General features: G+C 42.8%; 1 protein-coding gene across 2 annotated transcripts; it reads left to right on the top strand.

Moving 5' to 3' along the window:
* The first annotated feature begins 1,409 nt into the window (after positions 1-1,409).
* LOC137874277 (upstream stimulatory factor 2-like) lies at positions 1,410-15,001 on the top strand. 2 transcript variants are annotated; one of them, XM_068712906.1, is made up of 11 exons: positions 1,410-1,593; positions 2,084-2,124; positions 2,406-2,512; positions 4,355-4,474; positions 5,158-5,311; positions 7,171-7,258; positions 9,042-9,080; positions 11,174-11,232; positions 11,576-11,670; positions 11,764-11,892; positions 12,841-15,001. In XM_068712906.1, exons 1-11 carry the CDS (start codon positions 1,559-1,561, stop codon positions 12,928-12,930), a joined length of 957 nt encoding a protein of 318 aa, XP_068569007.1. In that variant the 5' UTR covers positions 1,410-1,558; the 3' UTR covers positions 12,931-15,001. The 2 variants fall into 2 exon arrangements, with proteins under 2 accessions (XP_068569007.1, XP_068569008.1); XM_068712907.1 differs by lacking the exon at positions 9,042-9,080.
* Positions 15,002-16,618: the final 1,617 nt, after the last annotated feature.

Raw genomic sequence — 16,618 nt, 5'->3', positions numbered from 1 at the left:
AATCAACTTTGACATCTGGTGTCACATGAGGAACGGACAGTTTGTATTGGACTGTATTAGTTTTGACTAGGTGTACTAATAAACTGGTGTGGGTGAAGTGAATGTTTGTTGTTAACCTTGGTAAAGTAAAGTAGCCTAATTCAAAATCCCTTAGAAAACCACTGGTAACGCACCCTTTACATTTAAGTCTTGCTGGAAGAGTTGGCTTTCCCTGGATAAATAATAAACTTCATAATTTTAGAAGTAAATGTAAACTTCACAGTGATAGAAACATTTTGGGTGAAAGTTCCTGCCATTGTAATGACATGTAGTGACTTAGGCCTAGTATTTCAAAATAATGAGAAACATTTGCAATAGTTTGAATCAGGCCTACAATGCCACTAATAATGTATTTTGAACTAATAAGTAATTATTTCGAGATAAATAAGTAATTATTTATTAGATTTTATTATTTCAAAAATATGTACTCATTATTTTGAGATAATAACTTGTCATTAAAGAAGGTTCCTTATTATATTTCTCATTATTTTAGCGGAAATTACCAAATTGTGTCCGTGAAGACTAGTAAAATTAAACTGAAATGAAAATCAAAGTAACTAAAACAAATATTAAAATGAGCTGAATGTAAGAGATTTGCAAGGAGAGTCTTCATTCTCTGGGGATCAATAATAATGTGTATGTGTCATAGCCTATAAACGTTTCATTTTGAATTTTGAATTCGGGGTCAGAGTAGTATGTATGGAAGCCCATTTCCGCAGCGAATACAAAAAAAATGCACCAACACTTTTGGTGCATCCACCTATAACCATGACTCTGACCAGATGTTTCCAGTTGCTGTTCAATGAAGGTTGCCACATCGGTTTTATTCTTTCTACTCCAGAGCTGCTTCTTGCTTAAAATCCTTTCAAAGGTGCGTTTGCTGAGTACAATCCCATGTGAAACAGCAAGCAATTGAAGTATTTCATCTGTTGTAAAGCCACGTTAAAGTAGTCTTCAATGTACTTACAATCTATTTCTATGTCAACTGTAGGGTAACCTGCCAAATAGCTGCTTCTATGACTGTTGTGTTAAAGTATCTTATAATTATGACTTTCTATCATTTTTGTTTGTTTGTTGGCACAAATGGGCTTCCATATATTTGCCACCTTGTAGCCCTTGAAGATACATTTGTTACTCTTAGGACACTAATTGGTGATTCACTTTTTTCATTTTAATTCGACTGTTTTACTCTTTTCCACTTTCTCTCATGTTTACCAACAGATAATAATTCCCCTGGTAACGTTTCAGTATATTATTAATGGGTTAGACACCGTTGTTTTGAACGTGTTAACCGTGTGGGAGGCAAAATCTTCCAGCGCGACGGTTGGAGTCAGCTCGGGTCACCCAAAGGCAGCAGCAGCGGCAGCGGCAGCAGCGGCCTCCATTTTGACTCCGACACCGAGCCATACCTCACGTGTCCTGGGCTGTCTCTCTCTCACATGACCCGAGTGTTTGTTCCCGTGATCAGCACTTCCATCTCCGTCTGTGACACCGAATATCACTTTTTACTCTAACCCTGATGGATATGCTTGAACAGAGTCTGGACAGCGCAAGGTAACCGAGAGTCGGATAAAAAATGGCTAACTGGGACAAGCTAGCTACAACATGCTATTTCAGATAGCTAGTTTAGGACGCTTTCTAAGGCCCAACCTAAAGAACTGTTGTCAAAACGAATTCAATATAAAGACAGCAGTTGAATTAGAAAGAGCAGTGGAAGACTTTGCTAGCTGGATAGCTAACTAGTTGTATCCCATACTACCCATGTACAGTTGAGGAAAACATGATCATGATTAGCTAATAACACAATAGCTAAGTTAGCTTAAGCTAGGTATTTTAACTGTGTTATAAGCCGAGTACAGCAACTTTAGTTGTGTTGTATACATTGCGGCTGTGCTTTTGGTTGACTGGCGTCTTGTTGATGTGGCGACACATTTGTTATCAGCTAAAGCAACGTTGAGGATCAGTAATTCTATTTATTTGTATCCAGAATACTCACGGAGACGTTACTGGTTGCGTTAAACTTAATTGTTATCTTGGTTTGCAGCCAAGAAAAGCAAGAGGAAGAGGTTGTCCAGACATCTGAAGGTAAGAATGTATTCACCAAGCTGTCAGTTACACCATCTGGAAACCTGCACAGCAGTGATGTAGAATATATTCTGTACTATAGCCCAAATTAGATAACATTAACGGATGATAAACTGCTCTATCTGATTGATGCATAAGGTGTGTGTGTCACAACGTATAGCATGTATTGCCTATTATGTTGATCATGCAGCGGTACATATGCAACTCAGGGCTTGTTAGCCTTCTTTATTAGTTATCCTTCTCTTCACATCTGACTGTTGCTGTCTTCTTTTCCTCCTCAGACGGAACGGGAGAAGAGCAGACCGCTGTCACCATAGCCAGTGTTCAGCAGGCTGCAGCATTCGGTGACCACAACATACAATACCAGTTCCGCACTGAGGGTGGTCAGGTGAGTGACTGATGGATGGAGCTATGGGACTGATTGTTGTTTCTTACTTTCCAAGTGCCCCAGTGCAGTTTAGGAAGAACTATACGGAGCCTTTACCCAAGTAAAAGTACATAAGTATAAGCATCAAACTATACTCATTATGCAGAATTGTGTGTTGCTATGTTGCTGTTTTATGTAGTGTATTTATTTTCATCTGTTGTTTTTTTTTTGTGTCTACCAGTCGAGGGACAACAGATGCAAATAAGCTTTTAGTTAACTCCGGTGCAATTAATTTTAATTGTGCGCTGTCCCTGCAAAAATACACAATCAAATTAAATATATTATATTGCTGTTCCGTAATTAGTGATGCAAGCTTCACTGATGTTGCAGCAGGTACAGATGGAGCTAATGTTAACTACTTTTTATACTACTGGGTAGCTTAAATTGTACATGACATATAGGAATTTATTTGTTGATTTATGTTTTTGTATTAATTACCTAAATCTGCAAAGTGACTACTAACTAAAACTGTCCAATAATTGAAACGGAGTAAAAAGTACAATATTTGCCTCCAAAATGCAGTAATTGTCCAAGTTGACGCAAAAATACATTTTTATTTTTAAACATCGTCCTAAACCATGAATTAAAAATAATTTATAAAATCCATTCATCGCCCGGATCAATATTCAAGTAAGGTACCTCAAAATTGTACACAAGCACAGTACTGGAGTAAATGTACTCGGTTACCTTTCACCACTGACCTCATGGCATATTGGTGGAGAGTTTAGGGTTCAGCACTCACAACAGAAAACAGAATCACTTGAGATGTGAGGTGGACTGAACATCAGCAGAGACATAATTAGCAACCGACAGCGCTTCACATTACATGTTGATGAATGGGGTTGAATGGATTTGGTCGCATGAATAGAGCAACGTGACAGAGGTAGATGATATGATTGCCTGTAAACATAATTCCCCCCCCCCCACATGTACTGCATGCACGCTTTGTAATTCATGGTCTGTCATACTGAGCGTTGGTGTGAGCGGCGTCACCTCATAAACATGGCTTCCTCTCACGAACAGTGTTATGCTGTCATGTGTTTTCTCCCGGATGTTTGGGCTCCGTCCTCTATTCCGAACACAAGTCAGGAGGATAGCAGGCTCTAAATTGCCTGAAGCTATGAGTGTGTGGCTTTTCTTTTTCTAGTCTCATGATTGGCTGGGGACCAAGAGAATCTCCTTGTCGTCCACTAATAGGGTATTCCCTCCAGCGGTGGTCAGTGATTGACAATGGGACAGTGGTGCAAAAAAAAAATTTGATTTATGAAAAAGTAAATGCAGGATTTTCCTAGTTGGTTTATCCTTATTGGGATGATTTAGAGGGGATTAAGTCAGGCATCCATGTGGCTCATTTGACGTAAATAAGGCTGGTGTGAGCGATCATGTGATTGCAGCCTGGTGTGGGATTGGCATGGGAACGCTGTCACATGTCAGTCAGGAGGAGAGTCACATGATGGAGGGTTACAAATACGGATTCTTGGAACAAACAAGCTAATTTCTGTGAAAATTGAATCAGCCACATTCTGAAGCATAAGCAAATTGAGAGGGATACAATATGCCCAAGCTTCAGATTGTGCCTGAAGGGAGATCAATGCACTACTGGAATAAGGACTAAAGTTTTAAATACTCGGCGCTGCTGAACTGAAGCAATAGATATGCTAAACAAATCTACATGTCAGGTAAGGTTTTGATTTGGACACGGCACGCCTGTCATAGGGACTGCAGTAAACCACATGAATAATCAACCGGTTCCTCTGGTTTGCTCTCCTCACATTTTCTATTGTTCCTCTCTCCACCTTGCAGGTGACGTACCGTGTTGTTCAGGTGACTGACCAGCAGCTTGAAGGGCGAGATGATGGGGGAGGAGCAGTGAGCGTCGTCTCTACAGCCGCCTTCGCCGGGGCTCCTCAGGCTGTGGCTCAGGTACCAAAGTCTCCCCCTCTGTCATTGATCAAAGAGAACCCACCGCTTTTAAATCTCACCGCAGCCGTTTAGCCTTTAAGTAACGCGACAGCCTTTAAGGATAAGGCTGACAAAATCTCAGCTTTTATCATTTCAACAGTCTTCCTGATTAAATATTAAAACCAACAATGAATCTTGCTAGCAAGTATCGTCTCTGTGGACACGCCATAAAACTCAGTGTTGTCCAAACGCCATTAAAAACACATGAATGAGACGCACCATTGTACAAAGCAGTATAAATAGTGAAGCATGTGTCTGAGGATGACGTGTGCCCGACACAGAGATTCAAAATGATGTTGCAAGGCACCCTGGCAATATTCAGGACATGTTTTTGGTTAAAAACACACGAGTATCCTCGCAGGAGCTGATCAAATTAGTTTTTATTTGCAATACAACGATGGCTTCACTGACCTTGCTGTTATCTCCGCTAACAAGATCCCGGCTCCGTCTTTTTTTTCTTTTCTTTTTTTCTTTTTTTTTCTCCCCAGCTGTCAAACTGCACTGTGTCTTGCTCGGGGGGGTCTAGAAGGGGATGCCAGTATTGAGTCTGACAGAGACTGAGGTGTGCGTTTACCTGCTGTGACCGCTCTATTGCGACTTGTTCAATCCCCCCCCCCTCTCTGTCTTCCTCTTATCTGTCACAGGCTGTGATCCAAAACCCTTTCAGTAATGGAGGAAGCCCAGCAGGAGAGACGGTGGGAGGGGAGACGCGCTTCGCTTACTTCCCCGCAACCGCGGTGAGCGACGGGGCCGTGTCTGTGCAGGCCGCCGCGGACCCCACACTCACACAGGCAGGGGGTGAGTCGGTTCTCACACTTAATTTGGGTTGAAGCTGACCACGGTGTCACCGACAATAACGGCTGAATTAGCCCCAAAGCAAACAGCAGTGCATTGAGTTCCAAAATGAGAGAACAAGTAGTTGTAGATGAACCAATATCCCCGCAAAAAGTAGGACCCTACAAAGTACTTAAGATTATAAAAGATGTTTCCTTTTGCTGAATACTGTAACAATACGACATTATCAGAGGTCCAGATGAAGTTAGTTGCGCTGATCATATGTGTGATGTGTTTGCCCCGTGTCACATGTCCACCCACTCTGCTGCTCTTCCTCTTTACTGCCGTATGTCGCCTGGCTGTTTTAAGCGTCCTTGCGGTTTCATGGTGGTGATCCAGCAGAGGCTGGTGGACTGTCAATGAGGGTGATCAGGGCTGAGTCGACCTGGAGAGCAGCATGTTCTACACAACCAGCATCTGCTTGTTCTGGCACACTGTCGCCTAGACAGTGTTTATGAGAGGGCCGTGTAATTAATAACCCTGTTTTTCCGCTGGTGTCTGTGCGTTCTACTGCACTGTTGGCCCAGACTAGTCCTCCGCACGAGCATAAAAACCGAGACCCAAACAAGACCTGTACCTGCATCTAGAGACCCAGCTGTAAGCCAGTCTGAGTTGATGTTGTATTTGAGTTATTCCTTTTTAAAAGAGACAAATGTGCTAGTCAAGGACTGTAACTTCCAATTATTTTCATTATGGATTAATTTGCCGATTATTTTCTTGATTAATCGTTTAGTTCCTAAAATGTTAGAAAACTTGATTAGGTATGCTTGTTGTGTTGGACCAACAACAGAGGCCAAAGGTATCAATTTACTGACTTATATGGAAAAAAAATCCTCTCATTTGAGAAGCTGAAACTAGAGAATGTTTGCTTTGAAAAATAACAGAAATGATTCACCCGAACAGTTGCTGTTCAGTTGATCGACAAAAGAACTATACACAGTCAGAGTCACGGGTCATACGAGGTTTGGAAGGTTTCTTCCCTGAATCTTTGGGCTCTTGATGAACTCTCTGTTTACTTTCAGGCTAATGCAGCACATTCTCACACCCTGCCTGTTTCTCGCCACGCATACGTTGTACTGACTAAAGGCCATTTATCCGGTGACGCACCTCAATTCTAACTTTTATGATGCACTCATTAGTGCCTGCAGCACAAAACCAAGCTCTGCCTGCTGGTGCCACAGAGAGGGAAGCAGACCATGAGGTTTCTTTGCTGTGGGTAATGGCTGGAGCCAGGGCCTTGGAGGAGGAAGTGGGCAGCTGTCTTTTTTTTCTGCGAGCACTGTAGGGGATAGATAGTGCCATCTCCTATGAGGTGGGGGGGTAGTGGAGGGTATAGTGCATGGAGCTCTGGCAATGAACCACATCCTGGCAAGACTGGGTTCAGTTGTGGGAAGTGCTTGACCTTTTTTACAGAGTATCAAAGTGTCCCGGTGCAGACTGAAATATCACTTTTCTCCACGTTTATGCTTGTTGAACAGGTGTGTTGATAAAGTTTTGGCTTTTTTTTTACTCACCAAGGTTTTATTGCACTTTCATTAACCAGCGTAGCTGGAGGAGCTCCGACTCGACACAGAGAGCAGAGGAGATGCTGCAGCGTGATAATGAATTACTCCAAAACATAAAGGAGCACAGATAACGTTTTTCCAGTAATGTTTGAGCTTATCAAGCCACTCCGGGGGCGAATTGCATCGTTAAAATCGACCCTCGCACTCTTTATTTGTCGCGAGATAATTCATTAGAGCAACAAGAGTCGGCCTTTTGTGCCGCGTTGCCCTTTTGTTTCTCTCCGCATTGCTAACTGATGACTGCCCTGCCTTCCACAGGTCAGTTTTATGTGATGATGACCCCCCCCGAAGTCATTCAGACGGGCACACAGCGAAGCATCGCTCCTCGCACACAGCCTTACCCTGCGTGAGTATCCTCTGTTGCTGTCTGGGAGAAGGAGACAGCACTGATATTGCAGTCTGAGACGCAGCTATGTCTGACAACAAACTAACCGCTGGTCAGTTCTTGTAAAACACTATTGTTACCTTCAATGGGAATGCCACTCGAGATAGGCCATTTGGTGGTTTTAGCTGACAGGTTGTGAATTGCTCGAAGGGGAACATTGGTTGGAGTTTAAAAAAAAAAAAATGGGACAAATTGCTTTTTAATGTCTCGCGTTCGCAGCCATTCACAGCCATTACATTGGATATGATTTCCGATGTGACATTTTTGTTCTGGTTTTAACCATTTACTGCAAGAACGGCACGCATTTGAATCCCCCACAAGCTTGAGGGAGACTTCTTTCAGTGCAGGAAAGCCCATCTGGCAAAGCCTCAGATACACAACCCTTAAATCAACATCAACGTATATATTGAGTGAACACGCGCGCTAAATTCCCAGGAATCTAAATGCTAATGCAGGAGAAGGCTGGGGAAGTGGAAGGATTTGGTCTTTAGCAAAGAGAATGAGCACTAAATCCTGTTTGTATGGACCGCCTAGCTGTCAATCAGTTTGCTCAATTATTGTATGTTACTTCCACGCCTATTTGAACTACAGTGAAGCTCAGTTTATGCCAGATGAAATGCTAACGTAGTTTATTTACTTTGCTTTTCTCCTTTTTCCAATATCTTCTTCTGATATTTATCTCTAAAATTCACAACATGCATCATTATAATCATGCATCAAAAGACTCTGACTCTCTCCAACTGTTAGCCACATGCTGGTGATTGCTGTTATTAAGATAATCAGCAGGCTCTCGTGAGCAAAGACAAAGTGAGCGGTCGTTTCATTTGCATGATACCAGCCCTGTTCTGGTCGACTACGGATACTAATTCTAACAAGCTTTATCTCAGATTCAGAGTTCGCTTGAGTGGGAAAACGCACGTCGAACGCACGAGTCACACTTTTCTTTAAGGTCCTGGAACTATATGTTCTTTTTTTCCTGATTTGGTAAAAGCCAAAGGTCATATGGTCACCCAAAATGAACACATGACCCTCAGTCAAACCGAGTTAGCACTGACCTAAGTGGATATTCCTCCACCTCCTCCTACTTAACCTTTAACACGTGGAGCTGCATTACAGCTATTGAGCTAGATCACCGACCAGCTGTTTTAGGACACAGCATATTCGCTCTGGTTGTTTAATTAAGCAGATAAGCTCCTGTTTTGCTCCTCTTTCAGATAGTTGTCTTTAACAGAAGACGGACACTTTTAACCGTCTCTGCCTTTCATTTATTATTTGTCAGTTTGGGGCTAGAACAGTATACGGTTTCCACAGCGAGGATGTCGACTGCTTCTGTGATTTTCAAGGAACTTAAGATTTCTCAAAAGATTCCGGCTCTTTTTTGTTGCGGGCCGCATTACGGGGAGTTGTAGATCCGCCTTAAATTTGGCAGCCGCTCTGTCGCTTTTGATGTTGCTTGATATTCACAGCGCACAACCGACCGCTCTCCAGTCGAGAGTAACGAACGAGCTTCGCCGCGGTGCACGTCTGCGACGCCATGTGTTGAAATACAAAGTGAAAATGTTTTTTCATCTCTCGCAATGCCTATCTGCAATATGTTTGTTTCTATTTATTCCCTCATTCATGAATAATTTATGACTTGTGACACAAGCCTCGGAGTTATATTTAGGTGTAAACTAATGAACAGTGACATTATCGTTGACATGTGAGTAAAATGAACATTTCCCACCCTATCTGCCGTTCGCAGAGATGAAAACGAGCTGCTGCAGCATGAAGGTTTAAACTGGTGAGGACAGTTTCCACATTTCTCTTACACTTCTTTTTTTTGTTGTTTTTTTTACTGCAAATGAACCGATTTAAATTAGAAGAGAGAAGAAGCACACAAACCCCCCCCCCCCCCCCCTCTCCCCTCCCATAAGTCCCCGGTGATTCTCCCTGCTCCTGATGTTGTGAGACACAGATGTTTCTTCAGTGCTGACCCCGATCCATTGTTGTTAGTTGTGCTCGTGGCGAACTTGTTTCTCCATTAGGACTTAAAATCAGGTCATTGTTCTCCATCCGGAAACAAATGGCTTGTTTTATTTTAGTATCATTTTCAAAGTGTCCCCTGTTGTAGTTGTTTGAGTTTAGTACTTATTCAGCCTAGTTTTGAATAGAGTGCTGCAGGGATGAGGTCTTTTTGGAGGCCAAACACGGAAGTGAGCTTCACACTGGTTCCCTCGACAAAATGCCAAAGTGTTTTGTTTTTTTACGTTCAATTTTGGGATTATTGCAGAAAATAAACTCTGTGGCAAACACAAATTTAAGATTTTAAGATAATCCTCAAAAAACAATGCTCATGTCTGGGTTTTAAGACGCTTTCCTTCAGCACTCTATCAGTAAGTCACAGTTGTAGTAACAGTTATAGCAGCACTGGGACAAATGATGTGTTTTGTCAGTCTCATCATGTCTCTTCTATATATAATTGTTTGTACAAAAGCGATCAATGATCACTAAGGCTCACCTTTTTAATCATATATCCATGGAGAGAATGTCAAGCCCAAGCTGCAGCTACTTGTATCTCAATGTACGTTTAACACTGCAGCCTAATGATATGGGAGGGCAGCAGGAGAAACCATTTCATTTCCCTTTCGAGGATCAATTTTAGACGACACGAATGTCGTCCTCGTCGGCATCCTATTTTTTTTTCAATGATATGGATAAAGCACTCCGGCAGCGGGATTGTGCACTGCTCATTTTTCTGGATTTCTTCGGCAACAATAATTCTCAGGAGCACTCAGATGAGGTGTGCCTCTCTAACTTGTGAAAGAAAAAAAAAAAGATGTTCCTCTAGGCCCGTACATTTAGTTATTCATACAGTCGACTATCCACTTTTTTTTTTTTTTTTTAACACTCTGCCTAAGAGTACTGTTGGACTGAATCCATTATACAGCTGAAATCCCATTAAGATGCGTTGCGATACAAGAGAGACTGCAGTTTGGCTTGGCTGACTATCTCAAACAGAGATATCAGCAGTGGAGTTGTGTTGATGGGTCACAAACTCACTGCTGTAGAATAAAGAAGTGTCGTAGAGGGACAGGCGAGGAACCAGTGTGACCTTACGGGACATTAGAACTGTGAGTCGGCAGAAATGCAGCCAATAAACAACAGTACACAATATTTTACAGAGACATCATTTTCTGCACCGTTTTCTGTTCTTTTGCATGCTTGTTGATTCATTATACATAGATTGAGTGACGTATTAATTGACATATGATTACATGCGAGTGTGTTATTGGCCTGTTCATGCTGTGGTGGGTGGATGGATAAGTCTCCCCGTCACGTCTCAGGGACTTAATTAACAGAATACCTGAGGGAGGACACAGACAAGAGACATTTGTGTCATTAGCCATAAGCCCAGACTCCAATAGACAGCATCTGTGTGTCATTTTACAGCATAATAAAGCAGAGAGATCCCTTCAGGCCACACCTGGGAAGAGGGCAGCATTAAGAATAGGACGGTTGGATGGGTCTCACTATTCCAGTCACAGCAGCTTGTCTTCAGGACATCGGGGCGGCATATGTGGCCTCATATGAGGCTGTGCATCTCTCAGTATTTCAACTACACGACTTCAGACGCTCCTTTTTATATATATATATATATATATATATATATATATATATATATATATATATATATATATATAGCACACTGGTAGTGGCAGGGGCTGTGATTACAATAGGCTTGAATTTAGAGATAACAGTGAAGAATAGTTTTCAATAGGCACAGGATTAGGCGAATTTGGGGGATTGGATTGGACTTGTGCCTGATTGTAGGGCAGCCAGAGATGGGAGATAGCGCAGCGTGTGAAAAGTGTTTTATTTCCTCTCTGTCTGCAGGAAAATGGACGGACCGCGAACACCGAGAGATGAAAGGAGAAGAGCGCAACACAATGAAGGTGGGTAATTAGCTGTGATTGTGCCTTTTGATTTCATCAGTGTAACACAATGCAGGTCGGCGCCTAAATGGGGCATTTCTTCTTTCTTTTTTAAAGAAAATCACCAAGCCCTGTCTAAATATTCTATTAGGAATAGATAACGTATGTTTCTGGACTGGCCACTAGAGGGTGCTGTTAAGCTGTCAAAGTCAGGCAGTGTTTCATAGCAATAGGGCGTCAGCTGAAATGACCATATGTCAGAAATTATAACCCAAACCACCTCTGGTCGCTCAGTTGTTGCTGGTTGTATTTTTTTTTAATATATTTCATATTTTAAGCTGTTTTCTATTTAACGTTCCATCAGTTGAAAGGCGGAGAAGAGACAAGATCAACAACTGGATTGTCACGCTTTCCAAGATCATCCCAGACTGCAATATTGACAGCACCAAGACCGGAGCAGTAGGCAGCCTCCCTTCACTTCCGCACTGCTGCTAACTTTCCTCCTTGCCGTTTTCTGTTTTAATGTGGTCACCGTTCATCTGTCCTTCATAGAGCAAAGGGGGCATCCTGTCTAAAGCCTGTGACTACATTCGCGACCTGAGGCAAAGCAACCAGCGACTGCAGGAGAGCCTGAAGGAAGTGGAGAGGATACAAGTGGACAACGAGTTGTGCAGGCAGCAGGTAGGAGTATCAGTCTGCGCTCCAGCAATACAAATATTGGCACCATGTGAAGTTTCCAGGAATTCAATAATGGGTAAAGAAGGTCTATGAATGATAATGTCAAAATCTTCCTTTGAGGTTGGTCGGGTGTTGCGGATAAATAGAGTCACAAATAATAAGGTGGCCACAGCGGGCTGCATGTGTGTCTGTGAAGATTGCCACTGCATTGAACAGATGAGTTTGCTTTCGAGTGCATTGCAACATCCTCTCACTCGAGCCTCAGAGGCATGAAATCCACCTAGCTCCCGCATACACCCCCCCCCCCCCCCCCGAGACTTCAGCCTGTGTAGCTGATCATCACAGCCTGACAAAAAGGGATCAAAAGAGTTTGCACTTATACAATGTTACCTGAAATCAGCGCTTTGAGAGACTGTGGGAATAATATACACAGGGGTTGTGTGAGAACTAACTGCATGCTAATGCGCTCAAAAGTATTGTGAAATCTTGCAGCTGCCACATCTCCCCACCGAGTCCCGGGCCTGCGAGGCTCTTTGCAATAGACTCTTATTCTGATGCTCAAAGCGCTCTCCTCAGTCCCCCAGTGGGGGGCGCAGAGAATCCGGGATTCACTCAAGGGAAATGTAGCAGAGATGACATACCTCAAGATTTGATAATCCAGTTGGTTGTGGACAGGGGTGTCTTTGAAAAGCCCTGCACACACACTACTTCCATAATCCCAGGGATTGAATAGCCCTGTGTGTGTGTGTGTGTGTGTGTGTGTGTGTGTGTGTGTGTGTGTGTGTGTGTGTGTGTGTGTGTGTGTATATTACACACAGCCAGCACTCTCTGTCTTCAAACGGAAAAAAAAAAGTTTGGTCTGTAAACTTGGAGCTATATTTAGCTGTCACGGAGATGAAGACGGTGATAATGAGATTTTTTTTTTTTTTTCTCCCCCTCTTTGTTCTTAAGATTGAGGAGCTGAAGAACGAGAACGCTTTACTGCGAGCGCAACTCCAGCAGCACGGCATCGAGATGGTTGGAGAGACGCCGCCGCAGTAGTGAAGCAGAGACACACAACAAAAAAAGAGAGAGAGAGAGAGAGAACAGGGAGGGGCACCACCACTCAGACATACAACCGACACGCTGGGAAAGAAGAAGAAGATGATGGAGGGAAAAAAAAAAAAGAAGGACTTGTGAAGAATCCCTCTCTTTGAATGCATCCTTCCCTGGGTTTCCAGGTTGAGAAACCCTTCACGGCCAATTGCGGCTGTACTTGACTGTTCCCACCCTATTGAGATAACCACCTGTTACGACTCAGTAGAAATGTGCTCCAAGAAAAGATGCCCACTCACCGCCTTCACCAGCTATGAAAGAGAACCTCTGCTCCTCCCTTGTTTTGTATTTATGCAGCCTCACTCATGGACTATGATGTTTATCGTTTCATTTTTGTTCCCCATCGGTGTACCCCCCCCCTCCTCCTCCAAATTATGGATTTTTGATTTGGTTCATGCTTTTTATTCCGTTTGTGTTTTCCAGTTCTGTTTTAATGTTTGTTTTTTAGCTGCTTTAATTTATTAGTCCGCTTGCTGGCAGAAGCCTTGATGGAGACCAGTTACATCGAAGCTCTTGCACCCCAGAGTAGCAGATTGAATTTTTAAGTGAGAAAACATCAAAGTATGAAAAACAATCGTGAGAAATAATGCGGCGCACACACAGCTCACCTAGACCCAAAGACAAACAAGGAGCCGTGTTCGTGCTGGACTGATCTATTTAAATACGACTTCTTGTGTTTTAATACTGATCTTACACAATGTTAGAGCAGATTATCTCTGGGAGTAAACAATCAATAACTCATTAGGTTCACGCTGGCCCTTTGTCATAGTAATTACCATGAAGTGTGTGCAAGCTTGGGAAAAAACACACACAAAAAAAAAAGTGCTATACTTGAATTGTTGGGCATTTGCTTAACCAGGAAAATCATTTTTAAAGATCTGACCGTTGAAATGCTATTTTAATTACAAATTGAAATGTACAAGTGTGGAACATGTAGACGATTAACAAACCCAACGCGCTGGAGAGGGGCTGCGGTGCAAATTCCAACTTTTGTCAAACTATCCCTCGATGCTGGGGGGGGGGGCTTTTCCTTTTCATCTGTTGGTGTGTGATTTACCGGTGTCTCGATACGCGTAAGAATAATCCTCACATGTTTCATTTCAAGCTGTTTGCTCTATTTTGGTATTGCAACACTTCAAATGCAGCTCAACGCACAAGGGTGGGGTGGGGTGGGGGGGCACCCTGGAGAGCGGCACTCTGCTCGCTATAGAAAAGGAGTACACAGAAAGTACTGCGTTGAGCACAACTCGGTCTCCGTGAAATGAAGGAATACTTTGAAAGTGGTGAAACCTGGAAATGAGCTCACGTATTTCTCCACCCACTCAGGCGAACAATAAGTAAACTGGTTGTACAAATGGCAAAAACCAAGATTAACACTGTTGATGATTTTTTTTTTTTTTTGCGAATGAATATACATGATGTGTTATTGCTCCGCTTTGGGCGTTGTGAGCGGAAGCGGAAGAGAGAGACATCCAAGCTTTGGAGCCACTTATTAGAGCACGGCTGCTTCTCCCTGTGTCAACAGCCGAGGATCCAGCAGAGCAAAACCAACACGGGCAACGGAGAAAAAAAAAAAAAATCAGGCCGACGATCACGTTTTAATATCTCAGACTCTACAAGTTCACAGCTCGGGCTTTGGAAGCGCTGCTCTGCTACTACTGCTAGATTCAAACCGGATATGGATGGTGCAAGTGTCTGATCTGTCAAACGAGGCTCCTCGCCAAAGTTGAACGATCAACGTTTTTGCGGTAGATTTATTATTTTTGTTTAACACCTCATTGAGAGCAATGCAGAGAATGTGAATGTGTAAGACATGAATTATGCTTTGACGGATGTTCACAAATGAAAAAGGTCACTCGTGGCTAATTTTTTTTCCTTTCTTTTTGAGGAATGGCAAAAGAATGATGAAAAAAAAATAATCCTTTCTGTAGCAGCCTCACTTTTCTCAGGTTAGATTTTAAGACACCTTTTCTAAGTAAAACGGTGAAGAATAAAACTCTCACTAGCTAATAACCTTCATGGACTTTGGTTGTGGCTCATTTTCCTTCTGCAGGTCTTGGACATACACAAACATTTAATTACTTTTGTTCTAATCTGTTAGTTTGCAGGATGACAGATAGATTAGAACTATGATAGATTACAGTGAAATGAACTTAACATTTTGGCTCACAACTCAATCTGTAGCTCGTAAAATGTAAAATTCATATTTTGCTTGCTCTCTGGGTTTCAGATGAATTCTTCAGTAGTCCTCACCCATCGCTTTCCATCGAAGCAAATATGCCATCTTGAATTTTCTATATTTGAAGCCCATTTAAAATCTTTGGCATTTCTCTATAACCTTAAATATTTGTGACAAAATTTGCCTACAATCAAAGTTTGAGTAAAGGGGGAGAAGACGCCATATTTATTGTTAATTAATAATTACAAATGTAGCTAAACTGCTTCAGCAGATCTGTGTGGGGGTTTATTGACCAGATTTGATTAACAGTGTTGGCAGCAAACAACCCACCAACTGTCATCAGAGTTTGATTCAAATCATGCCAAACCCTGATTGGTGGACAGAAGTGCGAGGTATCATCTTTTTCCAAATGGAGAAGAACACAGACCGACACGCAAACACAGAAGTCCTTCAAAGCAACCAAAACTGTTCTAACTTTGGCATTAAAAGAAAAATAGTGTTCATGTAGGACTCCATCCCTCACAGTTAGAAGCCGATTGAGAAAATAGAGCCTTTTAGATGAGCCAAGAAATGTCCTATTGATGTGGGCTACTTGAGATTATCTGCCACACTTGTACTCGACCAAATTTAGATTCATACATTTACTCTGAGGGATCTGGGGGGGGGAGGGGACAGATTGGGTTTTCATCTACAGAAATATGATGCATTGAGATGTCAGAGCGACTGAAAATAACCACAAATCACCTTCATACCAAGCTCTAATATCACTAGACATTGTATGCAGGTATTCTCTAAAGCTGCTCAGCCAATCAGCTTGATTCACTAAGCACTTCCAGATCGACGTCGTCTCTTGGAAATAACACATCTGGAGGAGTATGCTTCCTTGGAGAAAGCGTGCTCCTCGCTCTTCAGTTCACCCAATCGATTAATCAGCACACTGGTACAATTGAAACCAGTTAGTTAGAACTCACTGAGGGCACCTTGGGCGAGGGAGATCAATGGTGGATAAAAGGCGCATCAGTGAGATTGAGTTTGACTTTGCCGGTCGGGGCGTTGGTAGCGTCGTTTGCGCCGCTCTTAAAGAGGGAGCAGCCGTGATGCGGATAATCTTTTAAGTGCAGACCGGGGTGCCGCACGTGCCCAAACCGTGAGACTATTTATAACTCAAGACTCATTATCTATCAGGATTCATTAGGCTGCAAAAGCGTGCGTTGCATTTGCCTCGGTTTTGTCTTGCTGACCCCCCCCCCCCCCCCTCCAGAGTCTCCAGGCTCGTCAGCTGCCATTCAAAACACACTCAGCCAGCCAGCCAGGCGTCTGTGTGTTCCTGTCTCTGTTTGAAGTGGCTGATCTCTGATAACACGTACTTCTCTGATTGGGACATACTGCTCTGTCTGTCTGTCGGCCTCTTTCACCCCAATCCTGTGAAAGCTCACTGAAGAAGGACCACGCGGA

The sequence above is a fragment of the Cebidichthys violaceus genome, unplaced genomic scaffold (assembly GCF_023349555.1).
Source record: "Cebidichthys violaceus isolate CVI_PGR_0920_01 unplaced genomic scaffold, fCebVio1.0.p SCAF_181, whole genome shotgun sequence".
In the NCBI taxonomy this organism is placed as follows: Eukaryota; Metazoa; Chordata; class Actinopteri; order Perciformes; family Stichaeidae; genus Cebidichthys; species Cebidichthys violaceus.
The sequence above is the reverse complement of the archived record's forward strand: the minus strand, read 5'-3'. Positions and strand labels throughout refer to the sequence as shown.